The sequence below is a fragment of the Manacus candei genome, unplaced genomic scaffold, assembly GCF_025592945.1.
Source record: "Manacus candei isolate 608988 ecotype Guabito, Panama unplaced genomic scaffold, ASM2559294v1 h1tg000065l, whole genome shotgun sequence".
Lineage (NCBI taxonomy): Eukaryota > Metazoa > Chordata > Aves > Passeriformes > Pipridae > Manacus > Manacus candei.
In genome coordinates this window covers 1,670,734-1,693,817 of record NW_026138113.1, presented here as the reverse complement: position 1 = coordinate 1,693,817, position 23,084 = coordinate 1,670,734, and the positions used below count along the sequence as shown (strand labels likewise).

General features: G+C 57.3%; 1 protein-coding gene across 2 annotated transcripts; it reads right to left on the bottom strand.

Moving 5' to 3' along the window:
• Positions 1-990: 990 nt before the first annotated feature.
• On the bottom strand, positions 991-22,959 carry TANGO6 (transport and golgi organization 6 homolog). Of its 2 annotated transcripts, XM_051805581.1 has the most exons (17): positions 22,164-22,958; positions 21,788-21,904; positions 20,897-21,035; positions 20,052-20,176; positions 19,429-19,591; positions 18,833-18,915; positions 16,466-16,578; positions 14,981-15,157; positions 13,402-13,528; positions 12,693-12,872; positions 9,706-9,840; positions 7,752-8,261; positions 7,502-7,559; positions 5,168-5,320; positions 3,073-3,224; positions 1,984-2,097; positions 991-1,329 (listed from the first exon to the last, which is right to left on the bottom strand). In XM_051805581.1, exons 1-17 carry the CDS (start codon positions 22,854-22,856, stop codon positions 1,153-1,155), a joined length of 3,216 nt encoding a protein of 1,071 aa, XP_051661541.1. In that variant the 5' UTR covers positions 22,857-22,958; the 3' UTR covers positions 991-1,152. The 2 variants fall into 2 exon arrangements, with proteins under 2 accessions (XP_051661541.1, XP_051661542.1); XM_051805582.1 differs by lacking the exon at positions 14,981-15,157 and having other exon boundaries at positions 22,164-22,959.
• Positions 22,960-23,084: the final 125 nt, after the last annotated feature.

Below are 23,084 nucleotides of genomic sequence, written 5' to 3'. Positions count from 1 at the left end.
ACAGCTTGTTCCCAGAGGCAGGACATGTCCTTATTGCCAGAGGCAGGATGGCCAGACAGTGTCCAGCCAATGGCATCAAAAGAGACTTTTCATTCCAAATTCATCCTCCACTGCTTGTGGCAGCCCCTGGACAGGCACAGCTGGTACAGCAGCACCCTGGTACATGCCTGTGGTCCAACACAGCACCAGGAGCGAGAAGGAGCGCTTGGCCACCGCTGCTCTCTCCACTGAGGACAATGTGCTCCTGCTGCCACTCAGGACATCGCATGGCACAGCACAGGGGTGGTGACACAGCTCAGGGCCCCCAGCCTGGTAGGGAAGGGGTGTGCCAGACCCTCCCCAGTATCTGGTATGGCACAGGGCAGCTGGGAAATGGGCACCTGGGGTTGTACATGGAGGGGCTGGGGTCTGCATGGTGCCAGGGGAGTGAGAGGGGTAAGGGCTAGGCTCCTGAGGACTCTGCTCCCCCACCACCGTAGGTGTGCAGCAACTCCCAGCGCAGGAATGAGGCCTGTGGTGCTGCAGCACCCATGGGGGCTGTCCTGACTGGAGGTGGGAGTGACCCCAATGTTGGGGTGTCCCAAAGCACATGGTGGTGAGCGTTGGTCCCAGATAAGTGCCTACAGCCACAGGGTCCCACAGCCCCTCCTTGGCATGGAGAGGGCTCCTGGTGCCACAGCGGAGGGACCCATCCTCAGACTCTGCGGTGAAGGAGACCTCAGACCCCCCAGCATCCCTGTGGGGGGGCCACGGACACTCACTCAAGGGGTGCAGACAGCAGAGTCCCTCACCCTCCCAACTCCCCTCAGGGGCAGCTGTGGCTGGTTGGCCACAGGGAGCCTGAGGCACTGGCCCCACTGGCTGCTATGCCAGCCCAGGGACTGATGCTGGCCCTGGGGGTGATGCCCATCCTTCCACTGGACCCAGGACATGGCCACAATAGCACCCAGAAGCTTCACATGACCCCCACAGACGCCACAGACACAGGGCTGAGTGTGTCTCTGTTTAATCCCACACCTCGTCCCAGCGAGGTTCCCCACCCCATCCGGCACCTGCCGGCAGCATCCCGGGGGCACAGCGAGTCCTTCCGTTCTGGGAGCCATTGGCCCTGATGTCAGAGCAGAACAGTTCATTTCCACAGGCTCAGCCCTGCTACGGAAGCACAACAATCTTCTTCTCCAGCGTCTGTGGGGGGAACAGGACCCTCCTCATGACGGTGTCCAGCTCCTCCAGTGCCAGCTGTGCGTGCAGCACTGTGGCGCCGTCGCGCTCGGCCGTCACCACGTGCTTCAGCAGGCGGTACAGGTCCAGCAGCACGTCCCGCAGCACCTGGATATGGCGGGCATGGAAAGTGTCAGCACCCACTGGTGCCTCGCCCGCCCTTGCCCCCTCAGCGTGTCCCAGCAGGTGTGGGGCTGCCCCTTCCCCCAGCACTGCTGGTGCCAGGACACTGCAGCACCACCACTGCCGACCACAGCTCTGGGCTCCTGTGACTCAGTTTCCCCACACACCAGCAGCACGTTGTGGTGAACCTCCAGCCCAGAGGCACAGGGGGATGCTGAGATCCTGGCTGTGGGGATTCCCATGGGGAACCAACTGTTTCCTCCATGGGAGCTGAGTCCCAACATGCTTGTTACTGGGAACTGGGGAGGGAGGCCACAGTGGAGGAAACACTGGGCATTTCCAAGTCAAATCAGTGATGAATAACGCCCACGGCTCCTGAGAGCTGGCACTACCCACAGCATGACACGGCCCCACAGCACATCCCAGCAGCATACAGGAATGCCCCCACAAAGTCCCCACTTTCCCAGGATCTGCTGAGTGGGCCCTTTGGTGGGGGAGGCCAAAGTTGGGGGTCTCAGTCCCTTGAGACTTTCCCTGAAGTTGCTTGGGAATGAGCCCTGCAGCCCCAGTGGGGCAGGGATGCCCACGAGCCTGTTGAGGACTGTCCCTGCCGTGGGGACAAACGGGGGGGTGACCCACCTCGGTGACCTTCTCGCTCAGCCCCCGCAGCAGCAGAACCACCACGTGCACGGCAGCTCTTCGCACCTCGGCCTTAGGGTCCGTCTGGGCTATGGCCGTCACACAGCAGGTGACCTGTGGGCACAGGGCAGGGGGGCATCAGCAAGGGCTGCGGGATGTGGGGGATCCCGGCTGAGCAGCTGCTGCCATGCTGGGGACATTCCAAGGATGAGGATGGGACCTCAGTGCCTGGCCTGGTACCCAGCTGGGGGGTCCTGCTTCCTGCAGGGCATGGGCTCTGAGCAGCCCTTCCTCCTGCTGGGGCCAGGCAGCACATGGATGCCTCGGGAAGCTGTATAACAATCTGTATAAAAATCAGGCAGAGCCAAAGGAATCTAATTAAACCCCAGCAGTGACAGCCAGGAGAATTAGCAGAGCTTGCACCCTCCCAAAATAGCAGCGCGTGGCGTGTTGGCATCACATCAACTACCGGGACCCACTGGTGCCGAGTGGCAACCAGGGGAGAAGCCTGAGTGCCAAATCCATGTGGGCTCCAGTTCCAGGAGCACCAGGGGGGCAAAGGTCTGGCTCCCAGGGGGCACAGACCCACCAGCTTGAGGGCTGCTGGACTGCCGACAGCTGGGCTCATCCCACCAGGATCACAGCGCCAGCAGCTCCAGGCAGCCGTGTCTCTCTCAGAGCCTGCAGCCAGGGCAAGGGATGGCTCAGCCACACTGATAACGATAATTATGATAATTATGATAACGGGAGGGTAACTAAGTGTCATTAAGCAGGAGGTGTCTCTGGCAGGCACCACCTGTGCCCCTAGGTCTCCTCTGGCAGCAGCTGCCATGGGTGGAGCAGACACCTAAAAATCCGGGCTAGAACCTCCTGAGTGTTTGCTTCAGGCCCAGTGGCTTTTATACTCCACGGTATAAGCAATTATCATTCTTATCGCTCATGTCCTTTGTGGAAATGTTCCATTTCCATATGGAAATGTCCCATTTCCACGTCCACAGCAGCCCAACCACACACTAACGAACCCACTTGTAAACAAGCGATGGCCCCACGCTCCCCAGACAGGGACCCGGGGAAGGATGGAGCTGGTACCTCCTGGACAATAGATCCCAGCTGAAAGCCAAGGCGCTGGCAGAGCTCGCCCAGGTTGGAGAGGCTGCTGGCCCGCAGTGCTCCGTCAGGGTCCCGGGCACCCCGCAGGAAGGCCCGGATCAGCGGCTCCCGGTGCTGGAAGACCATGTCCCCTGCAGGACAGAGCAGAGCGGTGTGTCACCAGCATGGAAAAGCCCACAGTCCCTCCCTGCTGAAGCTTTGGCTCCTTTGGGAGCAGATGGACTGGGCATCCCCCTTGCAGCAGTGCAGAACAGCTGGATGCAGCAACTCAAGGGTGGCTTCTGCCCCTTGGCACATGCCCTATGGGGGCCCTCCAGCATATCCCAGTTCCTCCATTCAAGGTCTCACAGACACACCAAGCGTGAATCCCAAATTCCCACATCTTTCAGACCCAAATCCCCACCCCAATTAGCACAGGGAGGCGCTGAGGACATGTGAGCTGCTAACGAGAGGTCAGGGCCCATGTCCAGCATCCACAAACACCCCGGGAGCGTGGTCATCCCATGGGAGGTGGGCAGCCGTGTGCCCCATGGTGTGGGCATGGATTCCTGGAGGAAGAGGCTCAAGGGGCCAGAAAGGAAGCTCCAGCAGGCTAGCTGGCCCATGAGCTCAGTGGTTTTCCAGTTCTCCCAGGCTCTGGAAGCTCCTTGGATCCTGGTGTTGTGCAGCCGATGGAGGCCAGTGGGATGGATGCCTTCGGATGCCCTCGGATGCAAGGACAGGAATAGTTCCTGCAGGCAGTGGAGGGTCCCCATCCCACTGCATGTGGGAGCTCAGGGCTGGGGACTGGCACAGGGTGGTGGAGCTTGGGGCAGTGCTGTGATGCCAAGGATGGCCAGGCTTGCTGCAAATGCATCCTGCTCTTGACTGCATCCCAGGGGTTGGAATTATGGCAGTCTGAGTAGTGCTGGGTGATCTGAGTGGGATGTATTCCCTTGGAAGCCAACAGCAGACCAGCCCTGTGCCAGATGGCCACAGAAGGAGCACAGAGCATTTCCCTTCCTGCTGCAAAATCCCATTCTGGATGGGAAAAGCTGCTCCAGTGGGATGGCAGGCAGGGATGAGGACAGGGATGGGGTGGGAGAGAAGCAGAGCAAGAGATCTTGGCAGAGCAGGACATCTTGAAACTGCACAAAGCAAAGCGATCCTGAAAGTGCTGGATAAATCCTCGCTCTCGGATCCTGAAGCCTTGCAACAGAAACAACTTGGTGCAATTTGTTCTATAAATACGCCGGCGAGCTGGGACGCGCCGGAGCTGCTGCCTGCGGCAGCGGCACCGTGGGGAGCAGGGAGAGCACAGGGAGGCTGTGCCACCGTCCCCAGGGCAGCTGCCAGGGGATGTCCAGCGCCGGAGCGGACACATGGACATTGCCCGGGGTCTTTAGGGACTGAGGGGCTCTGCTGCTGATCACTGGAGCCCCCCAGGAGATAGTGGGATGCCCTGTCCCCATCCCAGTAGGGGGGCTGGACAGTGGCACAGTCTGGCACCAGTGGGATGGCACAGCTGGCAAAGCCCAGGGATGCCACCATGGCTAGGGGATGTAGCAGAGGTCGCAGGGGAGTCACAGCCCCAGGGCCTGGGGGGTCCAGGCTCTGCAGGAGCAATCCTGAACAAGTACACAGTGCCTGGCTGGTGACCAGGGACCCCCATCTGGCTGTCCCAGCAGTGGGACACCGGCTGCCACCCCCCTGGAGACGGAGAACTCCGGCTGCAAGCTCCCGCTGGTCTGGCCTCCTCTCCAGGGAGTCAGATGAGGCATTTTAGGACGTGTCCCAACAGCAGCTGATGGAAAGGCCTCATGCAGCTTCTACCCCTCAGCCCTGCGTGTCCAGGCGCTTCCCAGCAGCCTCTGAGCGTGGTGCTGCTGGCTGAAGGGACAGTGGGCTGCTGGTAGGATCCGCTGTCCTGCTCCTGCCATCAGCAAACCCCAGCCAGCCACTCTTCAGCTTCCAGACCCTTCTCTATTTCCCACAAAAAAAATCCCCCATGGGCTTTCCTCTGGGATTTGGCAAGGCCGAGAGGTGCTGTAGCTGATGGCAGGGGGCACTGCCACGCCCATGGCCATGGACTCACCCAGCGCCCGGGTGACGCGCATCAGCACCTCGCCCAGCTTCATCCTGGTGACAGTGGCCACAGTGTCCTCGGTGCCCTGCACTGGGCATTCATAACGTGCCAGCAGGATGGGCAGGATCCGCTCTGGGTACTCACTGGAGAGCAGGGCAACACCTGGGGGGGACAAAAAAGCTGGAAAATCAGTAATTTGGCAGTTGGCAGCAGGTGCCCGCTCAGTGCTGCTGGTTGATGCCCATTGACTTGGTGTGGACTCGGTACACTGGGGGCAGCTGGGCACCACAGGAGATGCTCAGGCACAGGGTCTGGTCACTGCTCCCAGCTCCCAGCCACTGGCACATGGTGCCAGTGTGTCCTTGTCCCTGCTGAATTCACCTGGCCCAGACTGGGACCTGAGCCCGAGTGCACCCAATGCCTGCTGCGTCTCCCCAGGGATGACAAGGGATGATCAGATCCCGGACACAGGACACAGGCTAGGCAATGCCATGGGGCTGCACCAGCTTCGCTGTCCCTGTGGAGATGTGGGCTGGGAGAAGTGCCAGGCAGGGCTCTGGCAGCACTGGGCAACTCTCTGATGGGGAAAGGTGGCTGCTCTCCAGGGAAGGAGCGAGCAGCAGAGGCTGCCCTGGCAGTGCCAAGCACTGAGTCATGGTAAGCCCCAGCTCCTGGCCCTCCAGGAGCTTCGCCTCCAGCCCCGTTCCCTGGTTATCGGAGGGTGCCTGGTGTGGGTCACCCTTTGCAAGTCCAGGCACATCCGGCAAGGCAGTAACATCTGGCACTGCCTTATCCCAGAATCACAGTCATTTGGATTAGAAAAGCCCTTTAAGATCATTAAGTCCAACCATTCCCCCACACTGCCAAGGCCACCAACTAACCCATGTTCCCAAGTGTCACATCCACGTGGCTTTTAAATCCTTCCAGGGATGGGGACTCCACCACTGTCCTGGGCAGTCTGTGCCGGGGCCAGACAGCCCTCTCCATGAAGAAATTTTCCCAGTATCCAACCTAAACTTCCCCTAGTGCAACCTGAGGCTGTTTGCTGTCATCCTTCCCTTGTTCCCTGAGAGCAGAGCCTGACCCCCATCTGGCTCCCCCCTCCTGTCAGGGAGTTGGAGAGAGTGAGAAGGTCCCCCCTGAGCCACCTTTTCTCCAGGATGAGCCCTCCCAGCTCCCACAGCTGCTCCTGGTGCTCCAGACCCTTCCCCAGATCCATTCCGTTCTCTGGACACATTCAGCCCCTCAATGTCTGTCTTATGATGAGGGGCCCAAAATTAACTCCAGGATTATAGGTGTAGTGCCCAGTACAGCGGGAATACACCACCAGCTCAGTGATAGCCAGTGGTGTCGCAACACCAGCTCAGCCCCAGCCCTGCCACTGTGGTGGGGAGAGAGTGGGGCTGTGGGGACCCAGATGGGACAACCACCAGCCCCATGCTCAGCACGGCTCGCCACAGGTGCTGCTGCCACGGGCCGGGTGAGTCACGGCCGCAAGGAACCGCATCAGGGTTAATCACGGCCGTGCTGCCAAACGCGGCGGCAGCTGCACCGGCGCGTTAATCACCGGGACGGTTACAGCCTTTGTGTTTCAGCCGCTGGGCAAGGACAGACCCGTCTCTCTCAAGACTGTACAGGCAGCGGGAAGCAAAGGATAAACTCCTTTCCCAACTGTTGCCAAAGGTTGCCAACCCAATGACAGCAGTGCCGGCATTGCTGTGGTTCAAGGGAACGGCACCTACTTCCATGGAACCCAGCAAACTGTGACCAGCTGTGTCAGCTGTCACACAGGACGTTCACACCACCCCGGTGTGGAAGCACCTGCCTGCGGTGCAGGCCTGGGCAGCCTGGTGCCACAGGGCTGTGCTGAGGGCATTGGAGCAAGAACCAGCCTGAGGGTTTCCTGGGAAGTGGGAGTGGCCATGGGAATGAACCTGGTAGAGCCCTGAGGGAGCACCGGTGGGTCCCCATGGCCCTGCTCCTCTGCCAACCTCAGTTGAATAGACCACTCAGTGGATGTCAGACCAAGGTGCCAGAGCTGTGCCCACACCGTGCTGGAACTGCAGCCCCAGCTGGTGGCACAGACCTGGCATGGAGACAGTGACCAGCTTCAGAGAGTAAGAATAACTGGGAGACAAAGCCTGGAGCTTCAGGAATTTGACAAAGAGCCCACACATGGCTCCAGGCTCAACCAAACAGCACAGAGCCACAGTATGGGAGGGCAGGAGACACCAAGCCCTTAGCCCGGCCACAGCTCTGCTGTTCTTCCTTCCCTCTCAGTGCCCCCAGCACAAAACCTTCCCTGACGAAGTACTGGCACTCATCCCAGCGGGCATCGCTCACCTTGGATGGCTGAGAGGTAGACAAAGGCGTCCTCGTGCTGCACATTCTCCAGGAACACCTGCAATGAAGGGGAAGTGCAATCAGCAGTGACTTTGGGCTGGGCCGGCAAGGCCAGAGGGCTCCAGTAATCGGGACCATCTCCAGCCCAACGGCATGGTCAGCACAAGCTCTGCACTGCAGCACAGGACAGGGACCATGGCAGGGGACAGGGACCCAGCAAGTGACAGGGACCATGGCAGGAGCCCAGTACCTGCAGCAACTTCTCCTGAAGCCGAAGTGCCTCTGGATCCCGCTGGGTGACCAGGCTGGCGAGGTGGCGCAGGGCAGCAGCGCGGGCGGGGGGCTGGGGGTCGTAGGCTGACACCAGCAGCTCCTGGAGCCCAGCTGGGGCCGGGCTCTTGGCACACGGGGCTGGAGTGGGATCGGTGGCACTGGGCTCGTGGCCTGTGCTCTGCTCTGTGCTCTTCTCTCCACGAGCTGAGGGGCTGCTGTGTCTGTGCTGCAGCGGGGCCTGGCTGCCCCCTGGGCTGGGGGCTCCACTGGGAATGCCAGCAGGGCTTTGCACTCCCATCCCAGGCTTCCTCCCCAGCACACTGTCAGCAGCGGCGCCCACTGTGCCGGGGGCACAGGCCCCGTGGGTGCAGATGGCGATGCGCAGGTCCAAGGCCAACTCCTGGGTGAGGGGCTCGGGGTAGGTGTGGGACAGCTCCTCCAGCAGTGGCACCAGCCGCTTCAGCACAGAGAAGTCGCTGGATTGGAGCTGTGGAGAGAGAAAAGCAGCACTGGTATCACCACAGTGAGGATTCATCCACTCCCTGGGATGCTCCAGGTAGGGCAGGAGAGCATGGGGATGATGAGCCCCAGAGTCTGTTTTGTAGCCCCATGGCCACTCCCATCCCCATCCCTGGTTCTGGGCTTCAAGCACCACAAGCTCCTCTGAACAGCAGTGCCCATGGCCCAGCACCTATCCCATCTCCGGCATCTCCAGCAGGTGCCACACGAGAAGGTGAGAAGGGCATGAGCCTGGAGGACAGCCCTGTCTGTGCATGGAGGCCAAAACAGGGACATCCCTCCCATCATCTTCCCAGCACCGTGTCAGGCTTGCCATCAGTCCTGCCTGGAAGGACATTCCTGGCATGGCAGCTGCCACCTGTTCTGAGCAGGAGAAGCTCCTCCCCTAACCTGGATGTAACTGCTAAATTCTGGGCTGTGAGGCCTGAAAAGGGTGCTTTAGCTTGAGTGGAGAGTTTGGATGATTGCATAAAAACTCCTTGGCTGCTGAAACCCAAACAGCTCTGCAGCTGCTTCCAAAACCTTTCACATTCCATTTCCCAAGTTACGTCGCTCCCATTAACACCAGAATGGGAGCAGGCGCTTGTCTGGGAGGGGCCCATTGCAGCCACAAGACTCTGGCTTTAACTTCTCTCCAAGTAAAGTTCTTTTCCCAGTGTTAGAAATTTAGCAATAAGACACAATAAATGAATGGAAAAAACATTAACAGCTGGATCTTCCTTTGGGTAAATCCGGGGATGAAGCAACTCCAGCAGCTCAGTGATGGCAGCGCATTAATGGATGGGCCATTGCTCCCATGGCAGCTCTCTCTCTCTCTATATATATATATTGGTATAATGTGGTAATTGAGTGATGTAAATAATAATATAAATATGTAAAAAATGTAAATATAAAAGTACAGAGGACTTTCAAGAAGGGTACAGCCCACATGGGACATTTGTTGCACTCCGCAGCTGGAGCTCATGGTGTGTAGGGATGCAGAGGAGGCAGTCTTGGTATTTAAAGATGCTGTACATGGCTGCACTGCTCTGTCATCACCTTCTTGGAAGCAAACTTTGGATTATGAATTAATATATTCATTTATAATATATAAAATTTTAGTATGTATAATTTATACTATATATTAATATAGTATACATATATAAATAAATGAAATTAATTTCAGGGATGTCTTGCTGGGATTGAACCCTTGGCCAGCGCCCCCACACTGCTCCAAGGAAAAACAATATATATGTTATACATACATACATATATACATATATATATGTATGTATATACACACACATATATAGGCTGGGACCCCAGCCGGGACCCCAACCCAAGGCACCCAGCTCCCCTGCCACAGCCCCCCTGGGCTGGGGCTGGCAGGGCCCATACTCCCTGTCCCCAAGCCCCCCAGCTTTGCCCCTTACCTGGACAGCCCCTCCAAGCAGGGCAGCCACGAGCCCCATGGCCATAGCAAGGGTCTGTGCCTCGGCCGCCGCGCCGGGGCCCCGCGCTGGGCTGACACAGGCCCGCTGCAGCACGGCTGCCACGAACTCCTGCACCTGCCAGGGGAACACAAGTCAGGAGGAGGGACCCCCAGGGTGACCCCACCTCCTCTTTAGCCTTCCATTTGAATTTCCCAAGCCTATGCCATTCTCTAACACAAGTCTGCACAAATTCAAGAAGAGTTTGGTCAATGCTCTCAGGCACATGGTGAGATTGTTGGGGTGTCCTGTGCAGGGCCGGGAGTGGGACTCAATGACCCTTGTGGGTCCCTTCCAACTCAGGATATTCTGTGGTTCTGTGAAACTTCGCTTGCCACCTCCCTGACCTTCCCTCTCAGACCATCCCAGTTGCCTTCCCACTACTTCCCCTTGCCATCTCACCTGAGCAGGTGAGGGGACTCAGCAGTGTTGGGAGCCCTGGAGAGCTGGGGGATGGATGGGGATGCACTGGGGATGCAGGAGGGAGTCAGGGCTCTCAAGGTAGCTGTGGGGGTGCTGGAGCCTCCGAACCGCACCCCCCCCTCCAGTAGCAGCACAGATGGGCTCCCTGGGATCACAGCCCCCAGCCCCATGCCAGGCTGTGTGAATCCGTGGGTGAGGATTTTGGGAGCATGGATGGAGAGTGGCTGAGCCACACAGCCCAGTTCACCAGTGGCTGCAGCTGCCAGGCTCTGGCGTGGACTTGGCAGTCACACCCAAAACAGCCATAGGAAAAGGTGATGGTTAAACTGGTAGGGGTTTCTTGGCAGCAGAAGCCCCCATGAGGCTGCAGGAGCAGGAAGAACCCAGCTCCATCTCTGCCTCCTGCCCAGCTCCACCATGGGATGGGAGCTGGGAAGGCAACTGGGACAGTCTGTGAAGGAAAGTCAGGGTGGTGGCAACAAGGCTCTGTATGGAATTGGGCTAGAGAAAAGCTTGGGAAGTTCCAGAGCCCAGGAGCTCCAGTCCCAGCCCCACGGCTCCCCAGTGCCAAGTTCCCTTACTCCCACACAGCCGATATTCCAGCTGGGCTATTTCCCGTGTTCTCTTATTTTCTTATTTTTCCCACAATATTTTTATTCCACAAGCCTATAACGATCCTGCCTGGTTGGCATCGGCCTTCTTGGCACCGACACTTGTGATCCCACGGGCTTTCTGCCTTCCTAACAGACCTTGAAAATTAGGGAGTTGATGTTCTCCGTGCCTTATTTTCTCCACACCATGGCTTGGGACAAGCCTGGGAAAGGGCTGGATCAGGGTCATTCCAACCTAACAGGTGTGTTGCAAAAGAACTATTGTACTCCTATTCTGGAAAACAAAGTAGGAGGGCAACAAGGTCCTACTGCAGCAAATCCCAAACTTCTAGCCCCCAGGACACAGGCACTGGGTGCAGCCATCGTTTCCTCCTCAGTTGCCAGCTTCTTTGAGCACATCCCTTAAGGAGGGAGGCTGTGGGAAAAGGCTTTGGAAAAGACTGCAAAAAAGGCTCAGGTACCTGCTGGAATAATTATGTCAGAGCAGAAATTTCAGCAAACAGCAAGAAAGTAAAAAAAGTTGGAATATCTGCTCTCACAACACAGCGACACACGAGCTGAAGAGGTTGAAATTATATTTAATGTAAAGAAAAGGAACATTGTGAGTAAACAATCAGTAGATGGCTGCCGAGAAAAAAAAGTAAAAAGAACTACTCTAGAAAGAAAAAAAAACCCCACTTTAATGTGGGAGAGGAAAAAACCTTGAAAAATAAACCCCTGGGGCACGGTTGTTTCTCAGGTAGGAGGAAAGAATCCTTGGTGCAGAAAGGAAATCAAGTTGACCTTGGTTATGTGGCAAAATATGTAAATAAATGTGCAGCTGAGGGGGGCCACAGCGGCCACTGTTCCTGGGCTCCAGCCTTGGAAAGATGGATCCCACTTGTTCCTACCCCATTAGGGCCCCCCAAACGCCCCAAGGAACCTGCTCAAAGGCTGCACTGCCACTGCCTGTCTCAGCCCAGGGGCCTCCCTGAAACACAACTCCGGGCAGGAGGATAATGGATTTTTTGTCTGGATTTCCTTGGTGGTGGGTTTTTATACCAGACTCAGGCTGGACCTTGAAACCTGGCAAAACCCTTCCCTGTTTCCCACCCTGACTCTCCAGCCCTGCAGGTGGGTGTGATGGGGAGGCAGGTGGGGACAAAGCAGTGCTGGCTGTGTCCCCCCCACTGCTGCAGAGCACACAAAGGATCCTTTGTCCCAGAGGGAAACGTGAGGAAACCTGCCTCAGCAGTGACCGCCTCTGCCCACGGCAGGCACAGAGAGCTGGCACAGCCGGGGCGCTGGGGTAAAAAACAGCAATAAAGAACAGGATGTGGAAGTTTAAAGACTGCAGGGGAATACCATGCTGCCCTCAGTGTCCACCTGCATTCCTGACTGGAACAGTGGGGGACAGCCAACCCCACCCAGCGTGTGCTCAGGGGTAGATGTGCCATGTTTTAAAAATGTTTTTTGGGACCATGGTCAAGGAGCCCCAGTGGCTTTTGAAATTACAACATTTAATAAATTTTGCACTGCCCATTCACTGACATAGGAGCACAGTTAGACCAACCAAGTTGCTCCAAGCCCTGACCAACCTGGCCTGGAACACTTCCACAGGCATAGCTCTTCTGGGCAACCTGTGCCAGGGCCTCACCATCCCCACAGCCAAGAATGCCTTCCCAATATCCCATCTAACCCTGCCCTCTGGCAGTGGGAAGCCATTCCCTCTTGTTCTGTCACTCCAGACCCTTGTCCAAAGTCTCTCTCCAGCTCTCTTGGAACTCCTTTAGGCACTGGAAATGGCTCCAAAGTCACCCCAGACCCTTCTCTTCCCCATGTTGAACAATCCCAACTCTCTCAGCCTTTCCTCCTGGAAGTGTTCAGCCAATCCCCCTGGGCTTTGCCATGACCAACCTGCACAATGTCAGTGAACACGGTGTCCGAGACGCTCTCACACAGCGCAGCCACGAGCTGCAGGACCAGCAGCTTCCTCTCCTGCCTGGTCTGATCCTGCTCCAGCTCCAGCAAACTCCCTCCAGGCTCCACAGTCGGGTTTGGAGCCACCTCGTCCTCTGCAGCCACCTGAGTCAGCTCCTGCCAGGAAGGAAGCACAGGGCACGGAGACGCAGTGGTTAAACGTTGGTAACCAGTGCCAGGAATGCCAGTTGACTCCTCACACACCAGGACCTTCCAGCTGAAGGTCTCTGACAGCTGCCACAGCTCCTGGGAGTCCCATCACTATCCCCTTGTGTGACTATGCACTGGAGGGGGGACACGAAAAGCCCAGCCCAGCCCAGGCCAGGAGGGAACTGCAGGGGCTCCAAGCAGGATGAAAGGAAGCAGGTGCTGGGGCCCCTCCATAAAAGCCAGGGAAGCAACAGGGATTATTCTCAGCTTCCAACACACCATTAAACTTCAAACATGCTCATGCTGTTAAAAAAGCCCAGAGGGGATAAGGGTTAACCCCTTCAGGGACAGGGCTGCTCCCTCTCCTCGGCTCTCCCACCCAGCACACAGGGCTGCTCCAGCACGTGCCGTATCCCAGGACACACAGGGGGATGATTCCTTTCCAAGGAACCCATTCCTGCAGGTGTGCCCCAACCAGGGACAGGCCTGCCCTCACCTTCAGGCAGTGGATGAAGAAGTCTCCGGTCAGCCCACTCTTCTGGCAGTGGGACAGAAGCTCCACCAAGCTCTGCACATGGCACTGCTCTGAGGAGATCTTCTGGTACAGGGCCTCATCTTCATCACTGGAACAGGTCACTGAGTCACTTACACAAACAAATCCAGACCCCCTTGACTCCCCAGATCCAGGGCAAAGTAAAGTCCCAGCCTGCCTTTTCCTGGAAGCCTTCCTTCCCAGTGTTTTCCAGCAGAGCCTGGAGGCAGCTGAGCCAAACACTGCCCAGGTCATTTGTGATCATTTGCTCCTTTCATTATCAAAACTACACTACTGACAGAAACCATGAGCCCAAACCCAGCTATCCCATAAATAACAGGATTAGTGCTGGCTAAGTCATGTAATGGTCAGAGCCATGGAAGCAGGGACATGAACATGGGTAGAGCCAGGGTTATTATGGAGTAAGTTTAAAGTATTCCCAGTTTAACCAGGGCAGAGCTGCTTCTAATTGTGGTCTTCCAGTACCTAAAGAGTTTATAGAAAAGCAGGAGAGGGATTTTGGACAAGGGCCTGGAGTGACAGGACAAGGAGGAATGGCTTCCCACTGCCAGAAGGCAGGGTTAGATGGCATACTGGGAAGAAATTCTTCCCTGTGAGGGTGGTGAGGCCCTGGCACAGGTTGCCCAGAGAAGCTGTGGCTGCCCCATCCCTGGAATTGTCCAAGGCCAGGTTAGACAGGGCTTGGGAGCAACCTGGTCTAATGGAAGGTGTCCCTGCCCATGGCAGGAGGTGGAATGATCCCTTCACACCCAAACAAGTCTGTGATTCTAACTCAGGTCAGGAATAGATTAAAACAAAAGCCAAACCAAACATATTTGTGGAGATTTTACTGTAGGTGCTCCCAGCTCCTGGCACACCCTCCCCACGGACACCCCTGGACACAGCCATGTTTCTGCCTATCCCACAGCACTGCCCTGGGCCCTCCCTGCCAGCTCACAGTCCTCGCTTTAAACTGAATCTCCGGCTGCCGGATATCCCACTCTGCGTAGCTGGAGACTAATGGCTGCAGTTTATTCCCAGCATGGCCATGCTCTGCCTCTACTTAGAGACCATCTGCACACACCAGAGGAGCTCAGTCACTGCTCCACCACGCTGGCATTGCCAGAGTCCTTGCTGTGACAGTACCACCTGTGCCCGAGGGACTCCACTCACTGTGCCACGAGACAGGCTCAGGCTGGACAGTGGAAGTTGAATTTGCGGGGTGTTGGGGCTGAAAAAGCACATCCCATTCCCAGACAGTCCGCAGGCAGGGTTTGGAGTCAGGAAAAGCAGGCAGGGAGTGCACACAAACACTCAGGTGGAGCATGATGCTTTTTGGGGCTGGAAGTCAGAGCTCTGTGTGGCATGTAGAAAACCTGGAGGCTGCATGGGCTGTGAGGAAGCATCACCTGCTTGAGCTTAAGGGGATGAGACCATGGTGGGATGGTCCTGGCAGACCCCCACTCACCCAGGCTCTCTGACAGGCTTCCCCGGACAGCCCTGGGTGCTGAGTGACTCTGGGGACTGTGCCCACAGCACTCACCTGATGGTGTCCTCCACTGCGATGGCAGCACCGCCCTCGCTGCCTGCACAGACCCGGCACCGCGGGTGGAGGGTGGGCACGGTGCTGCCCAGCCCGGCCAGGCCTTCCAGCACAGCCAGCGACCGCTCCCGCTCCGCCTTCTCCAGGAACCACAGCAGGATCTCCTGGCACAGGGAGCTGGCAAGGAGAGAGGAAGCAGTGGTGACACTGTTCTACCCACTGCTCCCCTCTCTGTGTCACACGTTTTGGGATGACAGATACGACTGGAGCACTCTGAAGCGGCCAGGGGCTCTCCTTGGAATGCTCTGGCTCCGGCAGCTGAAGGCATTTGTGACAGTTTCTAAGAGGACCAGAAGCACATCCTGCCCTCTGGCATTCCCAGATGGAAGGATTTGTGTTCCTCCGGACTTGAGCCCGGTGAGGAAGGGAGTATTGTGAACATCCCTGGCACGCCGTGCCTGTGCCTCATGGCTAGGTGACAAGGGCTGGTGGCAGTGCCAAGGGAGAGCAGGAAGGAGACAGGAGCACTGTGAGGTTGCGTGGGAGCCCTGCCAAGGAAAGATGCAGGTTAATGAGGTGGAGCGGCTGCGCCGTGCTGTGCCAGGGGTCTGGAAAGCCGAACACTTCCAGGCAGTTGCAAGTGTAGTCATCCCTGCCAAATTCCTTAGCAAAGGGAGCAGCGACTGCTGGCCCAGCAGCGTGAGCTTGGCGTGTTCCACCAACTTGCCACGGCACTTGCTGCTCTTTGAAGTGATTAACGATGTCTTCAATAGCAGCAGAGGCCGTGTCTACACACACCTTTTAGGGAAAGCCTGCACACGCCAGGATCACCAGAGAACAGCGTAACCCCACCAGGAATGCTTTCATCAGGCTGGTCCAAACTCCTGATAGCCCAGGAAAAGCCTGGGGGGAGCAAGGAAAGAGGACAGCCAGTGCCTGGTCACCGCTGTCCCTGTCACCACGACTAGCACACATGGTGCTTTCCACTGAGCATTCTGGGGAAGTGGGCATGGCATGAGGGACAGCTGCCCGGAGGCAGGTCCTGCTTGGATTACAGGAGAGTGATGCCAGACATGAGGAGAATGATCCTGTATTTCCAAGAGCCAGTGCCTGAGCTGTTTTATCCAGTTTTTATCCTGTTTGTAGATCACTCTGACACCCAGCCAGGTCCCAGCATCACCACCTCCATCCATGGTCAACCACAATCCCTTCTCTAGGCAGAGTCAATCTGTGCTCCCAAGGGCACGTTTGTCTCTACATGGAACATTCTGGCTTCAGGGAAGACAAAACTGAAGTGAGAACTGCTTCCTTGGGCACAGGGCTGTCAGTAAGGTCATGTACCCTGCCTGTGGTTCCTGCCCTATTGGAATGAGAGCTCCTTGGGATGAGAAAATGGATCTCTGCTCCTGTCTGTGCCCACAGTGCCTGTTGGAGGTGGGCAAAGCCCAGAAGAGCCAAGCAGAGCTGAGCACGATCCTTCCTTACCGTAAGTATGACACATTCTGCTTGGCGAAGGAATAGAGGGAAAAAACCACTCCCAGGACTGACTGTAAGGATCCCAGCAGCAGGCTCGAGCTGTCATTCCCAACCACATACACCTACAGAGAGAAGGGCACAGAAAGGGGAGTCAAACACCTGTGTGGAACAGAGGGGAGGAAAGGAACACGTCTGTGCGCAGAGCGGCTGCTGGGGAGGATGGTGGAGGGTTCTCAGCCTCTTCCTTCAGTCTGGAGCCTGTTTTCCCTGATTATGCCATATTCCTTATCAAAACCTGGCTTCAGCACCATTTTTCTCCAAGTATTTCCTTAACCACAGCAGGCTCCAAGCTACAGGAAGGCTGCAGCCAGATATTTGGGAAGTCTACTGCTTAAAGGTAGGATCCTGCCTTCCCCAGAGATGCAACAGGCACCTTGGAATGAGCAAATCTTTATGGAATTATGGCAAATCTCAAACACAGAGATCAGTCCCTAGCAGGGCAGCTGGGCTGATGGGTGCTGAGCTGAGACACCAAGCTGCTGGGGCTCTGGGGGAGTTGTAGGGGCTCTTCGGGGGGCTGAAGGAGCTCTGGGGGAGCTGCAGGGCCCTGCTCCTCTCCTCCACCTCAACGAGCAGCCTCCCAGATCACTGTCAATGCCCTCTATGAACCCAGCACACCCTTCTCAGGCTCACTGCATACAAGTCCCACCTTGCTGCCCATAGAGCACAGGAAAAACACTTACAGAAGCCTCATGGCATTCACAGAAGCCTCATGTAATTGTGTTTCCTTTTGTATCCTTTTAAAGGAATTATCCAAAACTAAAAGCCAGGTATGATGCTTTTAGTCAGAGCCATAAGCTGGGAAAATTTGGTCTAGAAAGTGGTTAAACACCAAATCCTGCCAGCTGGACTCAGGATTTTCTCAGTGTTTGGTACTCAGGTCCTGGTTTTGGCAGGCTCTATTTCCCTCCACAGTTTTTAGCTTAAAAAAAAAGGGGAGGGCAGGGTAATAAAGTCTTTTCCCAAGTTTTCCAAGGGACTTCCAGCTGTCTCATGTGGTCAATGACCTGTTCAGAAAGTGCCGTCCCTCTACAGCAGAGCGAGTCCCCACTCCCCACACCTCTGATCTCCTGTTCCCCACACTTCCAACCTCTCACTCCCCACATCTCTGATCTTCTGCTTCGCACACCTCTGACCTGCTCCCCACACCTCCAATCTCCTCTCAACACCCTTGACCTCCTGTTCCCCACAATTCTGACTTCCCACAACCCACACCTGGACCTTTGACCTTCCTTCACAATCCCCATTCCAGGGCTGGAAATGCCCTGGAGACAGACCTGCCTGAGGCAGTGTGACAGCCCAGGTAGGAGGGAGATGGCCCTGATAACACCCTGCCCTGCTCCATTGATGCAAACAGACCTGTTTCCCTGTGCTAATCCCCACGGAGCCATTCCTCCTCCCCAGACCCTTGTGTACACAAAGCCTCCCTGATGAAGCCCCAAGGATGGTTTCTCACTCAGCATCAAATGACACTTGTTAGACAAGAAACCTCCCCAAATCCAGGGTCCCCTCACTAATCTGGCTGTTGTCAGGCCTCCAGCACTCTGCCATCAAGGAAGGACCCACCCCAACCCCCCCAGCACGGCACTGGGAGGGAGCAGCCCTCCAGACCAGTCTCTGCCTGCCAGCCAGTTACAACAGATCATTACTGGGAAAACAGACAACAATTCCAGCATTTAAGAGCTTAGGCTGCCTCAGGGCATGCCAGGAACCAAGTCACCAGCTTCTGAAATTTGAATTCCAGGGTTGGAGATGTCCTTCTGGGTTGGAACATGCAGCAGGAAGCTGCTGTCAGGGCAGGCAGGGGAGCCTGCAGTGTGGCAATGGGGATACTGGTGGGAATGGTAGGAAATGGCGCTATGAAGGAAGGTGTCAGAGGAGAAGCCTCCACAAAAAACCCTGATCCTTCATAGGGAACACAAGGATGGACCCCATCTCTCCCCCAAACATGAAAGCCAAGATCTGTGCTCCAGTGAGAACTTAAAAGACCCTTCCAGTGCCTAAGGGGCTCCAAGACAGCTGGAGCAGGAATTTAGACAAGGGCCTGGAGCGAGAGGACAAGGGTGAATGGTTTCTCCCTGCCACAAGGCAGGGTGGTTAGATGGGATATTGGGAAGGAATTCTTCCCTGTGATGGTGATGAGGCCCTGGCACAGCCCACATGGAGACCAAAAGTACTCCTGAAGATAAGGACGAGGTGAGTCTGGCATGACTGCAGGAGATGCCGGGTCTGTCTGATCTAACACACACTGAACTGCTCACAAAGTCTCAAACCAGCTCTTTCTCAGAGTTTTCTCCCCCAGATCAGACATGGTACCTTGAGCACATCTTCCACGCAGCTACCCAGCTCTGCCTCTGGCACCAGCATGGTCCCTGCTGCCAAATCCTCCACTGCCAGCTCTGGAAGCAAAGGGCAGAGACATCAGCACCCTAAAGCACCCCAGAGCACCCAGCAGCAGAGCAGCCCTGCCATACCCTGCACCCGAAAACACTTCCATGGCTCCCTTCCCTTCTCTCCCCTCCCCATGGGAACAGAGGAGCCCTCGTTAGCTGTCCCAGTTGTGCTGCAAACCCCTAAGGACACATGGAAATCAAGGCAGACCACAATTCACAATGATGAATGATTCCCTGGAGAGCTGCTGGTTGGGTTGGGAACCTATGGCTTCCGTCTGGAAGCCCAAACCAAGGGTGTCAGACTGGGAGAGCTTCCCAAGGAGCCCATGGCAGGAGCCACAGCACTCGGCTCCCACGCTGGAGTAACTTGGCTCAAGTGGCAGTAAATATGATGTAACCACACAGACAGACGTGGCCAGCACGGACAGCTGAGCTCACATGGTCTGTAGCCCAAAGAAATTCCGATGGAATGACAAAAATCAGTGAGGAAAGAAACCAGACCGTTCCCGGATGTGGTACCTGCTGCCTCAGAGCACCGCAGGAGCGGGGACAGCAGTGGTTGGAGCACGTGCCTCTCTGCCAGCTGTGGGTGCTCCCTGGCCATGGTGAGCACCGTGGTGGTGGCCACACGCTGGAACTGCCGTGCTGCCACTTTGTCCTGGATGTGCAGCAAGTCCAGAATCTGCAAGGAAAGTCCATGACAAAGGAAAAAGGATCAGCACGCCCTCAGAGGGGGCAGCCTGGCTCCTGGCAGAGAACAAGGACCTGTCCATGTGCTCCTTTGCTGGTCATCTGGCATGATATTCCAAGTATGGAAGAGCCAGTGTCCTTTCCACACACACAGAATGCTTTTCTGGGCTCAAACCAAGAGCCTGCACCACTCCCAGAGCCAAAGGTTGGAAACAAGAGCTCCACATAGAGCTCTGTGTAGTGCAGTGTCGAGCAGCTCATACAATCAACATCATCTAGCATTTCAATAAAACATGGAAAATTCAAGAGTGGAAACGTGACCCATTGCCAGAAAAACATCTCCACGTTATGCTGGCTCAAGCCAGGCCACGCTCAAGCAGAAAGGGCAGTCCCAATACCCTCCAAGCTGGAGTTGGCTCTGCATTCCCAGGCGGAAGGGACGAGGGACTTACCTGGGGGCACACCTGTCTGTAGTAGTCCTCAAGGGAGAGGCACTGCTGTGGGCAGGAAGCCAGGATCTTTGCAACTGCGTCACATTTCCTCCAGTCTAGAGCTGCTGCTTCAGCGCCAGCACCACCTGCAGCAGCAGAAACTCTGGATCAGCTCTGACCAGCGGCCAGCTCTGTTTGAAGCTAGGTGTTTCTGACCAAAAACTGGATTTTGAGCTTTTATTGCTGTCATTAAACCAACCATCTTTCAGGAGACACCTGAACTTAAAGACAGAAGGGGGAAAATTCCTGTGCAAGAGCTTTGATAATGGAAAACAACTCCTACGGACAGGTGGACAAAAGGTGGAGGGAGGTCATGCTTGGAAGTGCCATCAGGTGGGTGTTGGCTAGAGGAGGCTTTGGCACTAATATCTGTGGGATTCATTTTTGGATAGCAACAGTTTCCCTCCCTGCCAGGACACGGAAAGCAGGGGATGGGTCTCATTGTCCCTGCAGCTCTCACAGCCCAGAGTCCAGCATGGCTCCCACTGCACTGGCACTGGGACAGGGCACTCCTTGGGACAGACCACACTCTGGACACACATGAGGTGTGACACCACGGAGGCATAAACAGCTAAATGGTGTTGGAGGTTTTCAGTGTAGGCCTCAAAAATGACAGTGTACCCTAAATTAGGGCAGTCTGGGAGCTCACCACAGTCAGAGGCAAAATCTGTGTGTCACTGAGTCATCTTGGCCTGGCAAAAGCTGATTGCCACGTCCGTACTCTGGTGGCTCTGGGCCTCTTGTGGGATGAACCATTCCAGACACCTCTGAATCTGTGATCCTGGAGGCCCAGAGCCCCCACTCACCTCCTGTGCCCTCCAAGACACCTCGAACCACGGCCTGCACCCCGTTGGGCCTCAGCAGCCTCTCAGAGAGCAGGCGCCCACAGAGCCGCCGCAGCCAGGCTGGAGCTGGCCCCAGGCCTGCCCGGGGACATGGAGCACTCTGGAAAGGAACACAGGAGCAGGGTAAGGAGTGTATTTGCACACTCTTGTGCAAATCCCATGGATGGGCAAACAGCCTGTGTCCTGCCAGAGAGCACAGGACACGGACAGGCTTTGAACTGCTGCTTCAGTCAGTGGCACAAAGCAAATTAGGAATTAATGACAGGCCAGCTGGAAGGGACCTACAAGTACCATCAAACCAGCATTCCTTAACTTTTGGTCAGTCCTCAAGTGCTCAGCATGTTATTCCATCCCTGGCAGTGTTCAAGGCCAGGTGGGATGGGGCTTGGAGCAACCTGGTCTAGGGGAAGGTGTCTAGTTGAAATGGGATAAGCTTTAAGGTCCCTTCCAACCCAAACCATTCCAGGATTCTATCATTATCCCTTAGAGACTTTCCAAAAACAACTCTCAGGAGATTTCCCATCTCCTCCTCCTCACAAGGCTTTGGAATGGCCCCAAACAGCAGCGAGTGCCCTGTGTCATCCATGAGTGGGAAGGGGCAGGTTCTGGAGGAGCAGGAGCTCCACTTGGCCGGGCACAGTGGATATGGGTGCAAAGCCAAGGTGGAACGTGCCGTGATGACAGTCCCTGGGTTCACACCCACCTACGCACCCCTGCATGGCACACACCTGGCAGCTTCATCAGTGCTCCAGGACTGTTTCTAAAGTGTAAGAACATTTCCAGGAGAGCAGCACCCTCGGACTGTGGGAACACAGGTACTACACACCCTGATGGCCCTCAACCGCTGGGTACCTGCTTGGGCGGACCTTGCAGGACGAGCAGCTCCTGCACTGCCAGTGGCTGGTAAACACGGTCCAGGATGTCCTGCAGGGCTTCCCGGCACCGCGCCTGCTCCGCTTCCGAAACACCCTGCAACAAAACACTCTGGGGTGGTGAGGGCAGCCTGGTTGGGCACTAAACCCACCGGTTGATCCGGTGCCCTCTAGCCCCTTCTGGGGCTCCATAGCCCCTGTAGCTTCTTTCACGTGGGGAATTACGGGCAAGACATGGGAGGGAGCGCTGGGCAACCAGCCCGGGACTCGGCCCCGGGGAACGGGCTGGGGCTCGGCTGGGCACCCACGCCAGCCCCGGGAGAGCGGGGACACGAGGGGGCGAGTGTCGCACGGACCTGGCAGAGGGCGGCGGGGCCGTGTCCCAGCACGCAGAGCCCGGCGAGCAGCAGGCGGAGGTGGCGGGCGAGCAGCGGGGCGCCCAGCGCGGGCAGCCGGGCCAGCTCGGCCAGGGCGGCGGTGGCAGCGAGCAGGCGGGCCCCGCGGGGGACGGGCGGTGGCGAGGGTGGCCCGGGGCACGGCCCGAGCCCCGGCGGCAGGTGCGGCAGCAGCCCCAGCCCCACGGCGGCCCGCAGCGCCCGCTGGACCGCCCGCGTCTGCCCCGCGCTCAGCGTGTCGGCGGCGGGCGGAGGCGGCGCGCCGGGGGCTGCGGCGGCGGCAGGGGCGGCGGCGAGCGCGGCCAGGCGCTCCTTGAGGCACAGCAGCAGTACCAGCACCCCGCAGGCCGCCGCCCAGCCCGGCTCCGCGCCCGCCGCCCCAGCCGCCAGCGCGGGGTTGCAGGACAGCACGGCCGCCCGTAGGGAACTCAGCGAGGCCCAGCCCGCTGCCCGCGACAGCCGCTCCTCCAGCGCCGCCGCGTTCTTGCGCAGCGTCTCCGGGCACAGGGTGGGCTCCTGGGCAGCCTCGGCAGCGCTGTCCCGGTCACTGGGCGGCCGCAGCAGCAACTCCAGCGCCTCCACTACACGCCCCGGCTCCGGCTCCGGGTCTGCGCCGCCGGCCATGTTGGGGTCCCTGTCAGCGGTAGACGCCATCTTGGGGGTGAAGGGAAGGGGCGGGACCACGCTCTGGCGCCATATTGGGAAGGTCGAGCGAGGGGCGGGGCCGCACCGCCCGCCGCCATCTTGGGGAGGTCGGGGAAAGGGTGGGGCCGATCCCAGTGCCTAAAGGGGCTCCGGGAGAGCTGGGGGGGGATTTGGGACAAGGGGGGGAGTGACAGGACAATGGGAATTCCTTCCCACTGACAGAGGGCAGGGTTGGAT

Excerpts from the sequence above, each read along its gene's own strand:
- TANGO6 (XM_051805581.1), bottom strand. The coding sequence starts at position 22,856 with ATGGCGTCTACCGCTGACAGGGACCCCAACATGGCCGGCGGCGCAGAC. Across the intron at positions 9,841-12,692 it reads TGTTCACTGACATTGTGCAG|GTGCAGGAGTTCGTGGCAGC; the intron begins GTTGGTCATGGC and ends TTCCCCTGGCAG. Across the intron at positions 2,098-3,072 it reads TGGGATCTATTGTCCAGGAG|GTCACCTGCTGTGTGACGGC; the intron begins GTACCAGCTCCA and ends CTGTGCCCACAG.